This window comes from Ischnura elegans, chromosome 6 (assembly GCF_921293095.1).
Source record: "Ischnura elegans chromosome 6, ioIscEleg1.1, whole genome shotgun sequence".
NCBI lineage: Eukaryota > Metazoa > Arthropoda > Insecta > Odonata > Coenagrionidae > Ischnura > Ischnura elegans.
This window is the reverse complement of record NC_060251.1, coordinates 26738162-26748092: the sequence shown is the minus strand read 5'-3', so window position 1 is coordinate 26748092 and position 9931 is coordinate 26738162. Positions and strand designations below refer to the sequence as shown.

Here is a 9931-nt window from a genome sequence, read left to right as displayed (position 1 = left end):
TATACTTTTTTAGAAAAGAATTTTGATAGCAAAAATTAATTTCAGAGATTAAAAGAACATGAAATAAAAACATAATTGCAGTAATGATACATAAATAATAACAAAAAAATAATTAAATAAAAGAACAAGAATCATTGGATTCTGAACAATATTTTACCTGTGAATCTGAAAGAAACAATAAGAATGGCAAGTTAAAAGATTACAGTACTTTAAATAAACAGTTAATGCCTGTGGTAGGATACAGGAAAGAAAATTAAGGTATCAAAAATATCAAGTATATACTGTGAAACAGAATCAATGGCAAACAAAAATCGTCACAGATCTACAATTCAACTAGTCACTTAGATGTTTTACAAGGTGTAGAAGCTAAAAAGTTCATATGATCATTAAAAATGGAAGTTCATCGCAACAATTAAAATCATAATTGAAGTCAATTTTTTCATTATTATCTCCCAAGTGAGCCATTAGAATAAGTGAATCTGCAGGCAAAAGTGCTTAAATAGTACCCTATCAAATTTCCCTCATCAAAACCATAAAAATCAGTTGTCACTAGAATTCAATTTACGGAAAAACTTTTACAACCTTAATGCCAATGAAACACTAACCATGAAAAAGGGAGAACGCAAGTCTAACTAAGGTTTCAACAGGAAAAGGTTGACACAAGAACCAGAAACAATGGTACAAACTGTCAAAAATATTTTCCATCCGATCGTTGAAAAATGATCATTAAAAAATAAGATTGCTTTATTGAGATCTTATTTCACCTTGATACACAGCTGGTTAAACCACTCTTTATGGTATTACAAATAATAAAATACAAAAAGCAGTTTTTATGCAGGATGTCAGCATGACACACATGGTACCATACTGCTTTAAAACATTTATATCAAATATAATTCTTGTAACAAGCTCTATAATGATGATTCTGAATGCTCTTTTGAATATATACATTTTGTGACATAGGATAAGTGTAGCATTAGAAGGTACAGTGGTTTTTTTCAGTTAACAACAGGCAATATTTACAAAGATATCACAATGTGTTTCATCCTTCAATTCATGATTTATTAAAGCTTGAGAAACAATATTTACCACTCTAGAAAGAAATAAAAACTATGGTTTACCTCTTCCATTCACAAACTTTTTTGGAAAAGTTGGGAACTTTGCAGATCATAAATACAAATTTGTAGATATCAGGGGAGCAAAATAATAGATTAAAAATTTAAAAAATTAATATACAAAGGCAATCTTAGAAGTGGCCTTATCAAAGAATTAAGCTAGTTAAAAATATCCAGCTTATAACATGAAGTTCACCTTCCACCATAAGTCAAACGCAGAAATAGAGTAATAATGATGATACCAAGCAAAAAAGGGCTATTTTTTCTTCTTCAGGTCTTCAAAGCGCCTGGTGAGGTCATCAAAGTCGATTTCATCATTAGGAGCAGGGTCACTGTCGTCCAGTGGAGGGAAGCTATCGGTCGGAACTGACGGTAGTTCAGGCAAAACCAATTCATTTTGAGGAGAAAGTTTCCCCCTCGGAGCAGGCTTAGGTTTATTGTCACTCTGCAATGCAAAAAAAGGCAAAAAATTCAAACACATGCCTGTTTTGGGATGCAATGCAACTCCACCTGAATCAATCACAATAACTGATCAGTAGCATTTATATCAGAATTTTGGATATTTAACTTTTGAATATGTTTGGTGGAATGAAACTTCCAATTAGTTCACTAAGGCAATTAGGACAGAAGCTCATAGGCCAACATCCTCCACTCAATAGTATTATAAGCTGGTGTTTAGTAAGACTAAAAATAAGTTTCATGCTAGTGTTATTTTTCAATCATGCCACATAAACAGCAGTGAAGTTCACATTGATTGCCATAGGAAAAAGTTCCATCAGAATGGGAATCAAATCATGGAAATTTTGCTTTCTGGGCCACTGACATGACCACTTAGCTATGCAGGTTCCTTGATTCCCATGGCAATTCATATGAGTTTATAGTGTCAGGGGTTGGGTCTAGTGATGGCATAAACAGTGATGGATGGCACTCTTTTTGTGGAGCTGCCTCACCGTTCTTAACACATTCCTGAGAGCCGCTCACACAGTGCGACTCAATAAAGCGCTTCTAGGTTGAGGGGAAGGAAAAGGGGAATCGAAGAAAGGGGAAGAGGGAGGGGAAGGGGGTGAGGGGGGATTTCTTAACGAACATTTAAAATGCAACATTTCCTAGATCACAATTTGAAAATTTGTATTCAAATCAATCACGTATTGCATAGTCACATAGTTTAACAGGGCATATAACTTAGGAACCATTTCTGCAGATACATTATATCTTTCATGGAAGATGGAGAATGTATTCTGTCTCCTTTGCTTATAGATGACGGCAATTTAAAAAATTCTGTTGCAACAAAATATTCCATCCAAAACTACATGATCATGTTAACAAATCATAATTAAATTCATCGATTAATTTTAGTTGTTTGTGTTCAAACAAATTTTCATTTTTGTCTCGTATTACTTTCATAAATTTGCTGTTGCCGAAAACTCTTACATAAGCATCTTCCAACATTTTTCTTTCACGATGCATGGAACATGCAGGAGAGAGAATTACGTTAAGGGTCATATGAGATTCTTTATAGTAATACACAGAAAATGAATCAGGAGAATCTTTCAAGTGGCGTGAAAAGGTCCACAGTAGGCTGGCTACCCGCGAAAAGTGCCACGTGCTCCCTTTGACCCACCAAATGTGCGATGAGCCTCAAATGGAAAATGTTTGCGGAAGGAGTTGTGTGCGCATGGAGTCCGACTTCCACCTCTCACTACTCCAACACGCACAGAGTGCACTACAGGAGTCGTGTGCCCATGGAGTCAGACTCCAACAGCACACGACTCCAACGTGCATATTGTGCACTGAGGGAGTCGTGTGCACATGGATCCGACTTCTACCACTCATGACTCCAACCTGCACAGTGTGTGTGGAGGGAGTCATGTCCGGTCTGCAGAGGGGTGGGAGTCGCGACTCACCAAATAAGACTCTCTTGCCTCACAGGTCTATATGCTGAGTCGCACATTTGACTCACCAGAAACACTTGACTCTGACTGACTCACTTCACAGTGCTCATCTCCAGTTGGGTCCTTGCCATCCACTTTGGATGCCAACTCAAGGGAAATCATATTGATTTCCAAAAAGCCACAACCACTAGTGAACCCCACACTAGCACTAAAACAACACTAGGGAGTGATTGGAACTACACTTAAGATTTTCAGCATCGATAAGTATATCATGCTAGAGATCAATTATCATAAAAATGTGCATGTGTAAAGTTAATGATGGGATAGTGATTTAAGTTCATTCACTGGATAAGAAAGCTGAAACAAGAAAAGTTAAACAAATAAATTGACTAAATGTTAAAATACATAATTCAATAATCACAATGGCATTTCAACAGCATAAGAGGTATAATTACAAGAGGGTAAATTATGCCCACCCTGGACAATATTTCAGTATTCCATGACATTCATGCGATACACCATTCCCTGATTGTCAGCAGCAAGCTATAATGTATAAGCTCATTAAAATAATGCAGTGCCACTTGTAAGGATAAGTCAGATCAACTTTGTTGCAGGTTTAAATTCCAGTTTGGTTTCAGGCATTGGCTTGAGTTCTCCATCAAATATTTCCTCTTCAAAAATAATAGGACTCATCTAACATACAGTTTTTTCATATTAAGGAAGGCATTCTGAAGGAAATCGGTTGAGATAGTAAAGATGTAATTTCTCTGGCTATGGATGTAATGTAAAAATATCAATAGTAAGCCTCATATCAATACCCAGGGCTGTTAAAAGATTCCCGCATTAAAATTCCAAGACTATTCCCATAAAAAGAGCTTCATTTCTCCTCGCTTTTATGTAATCTCCTTACAATCATTGCTCAACATTACTACTCAGGACAGCAGATCATGGCAAACTTCACCCATGATTCAAGTTTTCCAGAAATATATGCACTTATTCATCCCTTTGAAGTAAGTTCTTACTTTGCCACAGCATTACTGTGAGTTCTAAAATGTTGAGCAAAAAGTAATAATTCACATTTATACTTGTGCACTTCTGGTAAAATTCCATGCTTTGATGGCAGCTATGTCTATAATTTAACATAGATGTGGGAGAAATGAGCAGAAATTAGAGATAAACAACTAAAGCATCTGAAACTAATCACTGCAACCACAGTAAACACATGGATTTAATGATACATCCTATGCTGCTAATGAAAATATAGCATCATGGAATGCATAATATTGATGACCAGCTGACTGTTGAAGCAGCCAGAAACCTTGCAAGACTTGGTTTCTGTTAACATATTTATGCATTTACAAATCAAAAGGATAATGACTACATATAAACAATCTGAAACCAAGTTCTTTTTATCCCAATACACCTTTTATCCCAATACTTTTCCTTACTTTTAAAGTTTTAGCTGCGCCGGCTCTCACATTATTAGCATACAGTTGCATTGCGCTGATTAGAAGACGAAATTTCTGTTAGTGTAAGCGAGAATATGAAGGAAAGTTATGCAAGTATAAATGCATTCCAAGTATGGGATTTCACAAAGTTAACTCACAACGAATCAATTATAAATTGGGATAAGCTTTGAATTTCAATTTTTTATTATAATAAATGATTGTGCATTACGGACAAAACTTATAACCTAAAATTAACAAACAATGTCTGTATGGTGCCAAAAAAAACATGGTTTTTGACATTACTCGCTTGCAGCCAATACCTCCTCAATGACGGGATATTCCCTGACACACCAGTTATGCAGCAAATTTTGCACTTAGCAATAAATTTTTCCCAGTTTATGTAGTCTATGTAGTGAGAATATGTCTCCAAGTACTTAGATACCCGTCTTCTCAAGATTCTGGCCCACATACATTTGGCTTCATTTTTTTACATTATCCCTGCATTGGGCACTTCCTAAATTGCAAAGGCAAGGACACTTCCTCAATTCTTCAATTAGGCCTTCCATCATAAATGTGATGAGCATAAACTCCGATGTCTCACGCCCACCAAATGAAATGGTTGGGAGGCATCCCCACTGAGTTGAAGTGAATGTTTCCTCCACAGTCTGGGTTCAATATGCCAGAGTAAAGGGTAACACAATTTGTTACCAGCCTAGGACCACCATTGATGCTTAAATGCTCTTGGTTTGTTCAACGAATAATTTCTGGGCGTGATCAAAAAGTGAGACAATAGAGGTATAGCTAGTGCATTAGATATGAATGTGTTTCAAAAAATCAACTATAATTTTCCCCTTAGACTGTAAGCTCTAATTTTAAATTGTGGTTGCCTGCAGAAAAGATTGGAGAGTTCCATTTTAGTTGAAAATCGTCTCATACTAACGTTACATGTGTGCTTAATATGATTCATTGGCTAAGTTACATATAATTATCTAAATTATTGTTTCAGTCTTATTATGGTATTAAATTACGAAATGTCACCTTCTAAAATTTTCAAACAAAACTTGGGTTGACAGGGAATCCAGCCAGTCTAAGCAGAAAAATGCATGCTTGATTCCAGATTTTCCAAGGAAATTTTACAAAATTCCAGGTCAATCATACTTGATTAATGTGATAGGTAAAAATTTTAAACCACTCAAAATTACTTCAATAAGTACTTTTACATTATATTGTACTAATATTTTTACGAGGACAAGGAATAGGTTCGTTAGCACACATTGTATTTTTATTCAATGCAAGCCAAGCAGTAGCGGATACAGAAAAAACTCAAGGGAGGGGTGAAAAAGATATCTTATAAGATACATACCTTGAGTAGTTACCTTTACTTTTATTGTAATAAAAAATAATCAAGTCACATGCCAAAGGTTTACGAAGGTTTTCATTAAAGTGATTATGTAAAAATACATGACAATGTCATCCTATGATATAAAAAAGTTACAATTGTGGTCCTGCAATGTTTAATGCGGGAGGCCCTACAAGGGAGGAGGGTGCGCACCCCCATCTGTATCTGCCACTGAAGCCAAGAAGCTGCTTTCACCACATAAGTAGACGTAGACTTCACCTGGCATTCTATTTTCCGTGTTTTTTTTAATCTTACTTGAGTCAAGAAGGGTTCCCACTCTCACTAAATTATAAAATTCACGGTTTTTTCCAGGTTTTCGTGGTCAAAATGTCGTCAAATTTATGGTCTGTGGATAAGGCATTTCAGGCAGAAATATTGATCGCGTAACAATTACCAGCCACACGTAAAACAAAAATTTAACATATGCAACAGACTATGAATGCAAACGCACCAATGAAAGTGCTATCTCTCATGATGTCACCTATCGTTAGCAAAGTTCAGGGCCGTCTAAAGGTAGTGAGTGGGAAAATGGAGGGAGCAGGGTGGCAGGGAAGTGAAGAAATAGTGTCTGATTTTTTGACATGGTTAATGAACAGTTTAGTTATCTGTCTTCCAATCACAGCCTTAGGGGCAATGTGTTGTCATGACACACGGACCAATACCTAATTGCGCATCGAATATACGTGTGCAGATAAATGCTTGCACCATGTCCTCGTGTGACTGACCTTGAAACATGATCGACAAATAGATTTTTCTTTTGATCGTTCAATCGTAGTTTTACAATCAAGTTAGACGATTTTTAAGGTTTTATGGCGAAATTCACAGCTTTTTCCAGGTTTTTCCACGGCATACAAAATTCACGGCTTATTCAACATTTCTAGGTTTTCACGGTTGATTGGGAACCCTGTGAAGAGTACTAGACATTTCAATTTCGTAGTCTGGTGTGACATTCCACGTTTCCGTGACACGTTTCAATGCGGCTTTAAAAATTCTATCAAACAACTGCACTTAAAATTACAACGAACACATTTTAGGGCAAAAAATGGGTGTTATACTGGAAATATTTTATCTGAAATGAATTTGAAACAAACAGGGACCTGCAATTCACACATGATTCCCAATTTTCATGGTTTTTTCTGGTTGCTGGACACCCTGATTGAAAATCCCAAACAAAAGATTCCAGCAGGAGAGCTGTAGAAGCAGTCAAAGTCAGGAGAAAAATAAACACCACAGTTCATTTGCCTATAGACAAGCATCATGCAGAAATAAGATCCAGACCTTAAAATTTAATTGTACAGCCACTTTCAATGAAATTAGCCTCAATTGACTTCCAGTCACATATTGCAGTCCAACTTAAGCATGATAAAATAGTAATAATAATTAAATGGACAGTTTTTAAATGTTTGTAACTACCAAAAAAATAAGATAAAGATAGTCAAACTATTAATGCAGAGAACACACTCCCTAGTACATACATATAATATGACATTTAATTATTTATGAATGTATGTATCCTGTGCTAGACAAATCACAATCACCATTATGCAGTAGATACAGACAAATGTTATCCAGCCTCAAGAGTTAATGTGAATCACACAGAAGGAGGGTTTAATTGGTGAAACAAGGATGGACCTACATACCTGCTTATTCCCATTTTTTAGGTCAGGAGGAAAATATTGATACGGTGGTGGAGGTGATTCATCCTTGAAAAAAGGGTAAAATAATTTAATATAAATAAATAAATTAATGGGAAATCTATCACTGATTTAAATTATAATGATGTTTAAAGTCCAACCAATTACTTCAAGATCAAAATGATAAGAAGCATTTCTCCCTGAAAATGTACAAACAGTTTTGGATTCACTCTCAATTTAACTAAATTAGATTACACTAGCGCTTTATTTAGTGATGAATGAAGGGCTGGTAAAAACTTTCCAACAAATGAATAAACTTATAACTTAAATACACTTTACAAAACTATAGTAGGGCATCTTGCAGGGCTTCTCCTTAATGAAGATAAAATATGAAAATCTATGTATCAATATTGAAATGAGGAAGCATGTATACCGAGATACTGACAGAATTTTGCGATGATTCACTCCTGAAGCAGGGTACTTTTACCAGTCCTGGGAAGAACCTCAGGAAGAGGAGGAAACAAAAAGAACAAAAAGGAAAGGGAAGCCATCAAAATTACGAGTCCCACAATGCCTCCAGGGTATGGATAGGAGAGAAAGGAAGACAAAGAATCTTGTACCATCATTTGGGTGAGGAGAGATACCACCAGTACAACCAGATTTGATGCTCCGGGTGTAAGGAGAGCTCAATCTATGACAAGGACGAACCATAGAAATTTTATAGATAGACGAGGAAGCAATGATATCAAAATGATGAAGGATGTTGGCTCATGTAACGGATTAAGATGGGGTCGCAGCCTGTGGGAATTTCTGGAAAATTTGTAAAAATGGTTTCAATAATGGTTACGGTAGTAATATAAATTAACCTCCAGAAAAGTTTCCAAAAAGGATTCTGCAAATATTATTACAGAATTGATTCTTTTTTAATTCAGTCCCAATTCCATTTCTATATTCAAGTACTGGTGGCACATAGAACCAAAGTAACAAACCAATCCATCCCTGATAATGGTTGAATAAGATTGATGGGATGAATATAGAAAAGTTTAAAATAGTAGGAACTAACAGATATTATAAAAAGGAAACTGCAATATGAACATTAGTCCGGCCCTTATTTTTCAGAATTGCGAAAAGTTATGTTTTCCTAGTCTGAAAATGATCCAAATGAGGTTTATATTCACGTGTTAAAATTTGGTTACTTTAAAATAACAGCAACCCATGCCTCAGAACTGAGGACCCTCAATTGAGGTTTTTTGGGGCTGAAAAAGTGCTACCCCTACGTAAAACGTAAAAGTAAATCCCTTAAGGCTCGATTTTCTGTTTGTCTTGACCTATTTCTAATCATTTATGAAATATCGTCATAATGCAATCTGCCTCCCAGGGCACTACCGCACCGCAGTGCTGCTGAGGTACGGCCCCTGACTACCACCTACTACCTAGACACCACTCACAAGAGATTTCCCCTCCACCCTCTCCCCACCTTTGCTCCCACTGGGAAGATCTAGCCTCAGAAGAAATGCACTTATGTTAGAAAGAATTTAATTGCCATGACAATATTTCCAATCCAAGTGATCAATTTATTTTCACTCCGTCCATGAATTTCAGTACATAGGTGTTAACCAAAATAAAATACATTTTCAGTGTATTTCTAATCTTTCACTGACACCCCATATTTGGCAATTAAAGTGTCCTTGTGCACTTAAGGGGTTGTGCTACGATGAAAATTTACACTAAGAAATAAATTTTGTAAGCTCTCTTCCTTCTACAAGGCTGACTTAAAATCTTGAATTAGTTTCACCCATCTATCTGAAAGATCATTTACCACTTGAAGACCCCAAATAATTTGCAATTCATTCTCGTAATCAGGATGTTCATCCCATTCTCGCGTAGGCATTTCAAAGAATGCAATGCATATTTCCAACACATTAAATAGTTTCCTCTAATTAGTAGTGACAAAATTTGATATAGATATTAAATAATAGATTAGTCAAATCTTTACGTTCATGGAAAACCTTCTCCAGTGGATCATATTTTCCCTCACATGTCCTCATACTGCATATCACATTTTCCTTTTCAATCCTAGAAAAGGATGCATAAAAGAAAGACAAGCCTACCAACTCCTCACTCAGGTACCACTAGTGATTTGAAAACCTCTTTTGTACTGCTTTCACTAAGTTCGCTGCTAAGAGCAGATGCAGCACAAGGAGCGGAGAACCACATCTATTTCTTTCTTCTTGAACATATTGAAATCTATTCCACCAATAACTGCATTTCATGCTCCTCTTTGACTGCATAAGAATTTTATTTCTTCAGCCCAAGCAAATTTTTCCAAAGATCAACTGCACTTTCCTCCTTGTGCATCAAAAATTCAATGGCACCGCTCCTTGCAATGTCAAGCAGATCATCAAGTTTTGTCACGAAAGATTCTCTTTTCTTCATCTCCATG

General features: G+C 36.1%; 1 protein-coding gene across 2 annotated transcripts in view; it reads right to left on the bottom strand.

The window, feature by feature from the left end:
- Positions 1-726: 726 nt before the first annotated feature.
- LOC124160215 (IST1 homolog) overlaps positions 727-9931 on the bottom strand; it is a 28964-nt gene continuing 19759 nt past the window's right edge. The window contains exons 6-7 of one of the 2 annotated variants that reach the window (XM_046536020.1): positions 7495-7557; positions 727-1560 (exon numbers count right to left, since the gene is read on the bottom strand). In XM_046536020.1, coding sequence (XP_046391976.1) covers positions 1372-1560; positions 7495-7557 — 252 coding nt within the window. In that variant the 3' untranslated portion in view covers positions 727-1371. The remainder of the gene's footprint in view (positions 1561-7494; positions 7558-9931) is intronic. The other variant, XM_046536022.1, reaches the window with a different exon arrangement.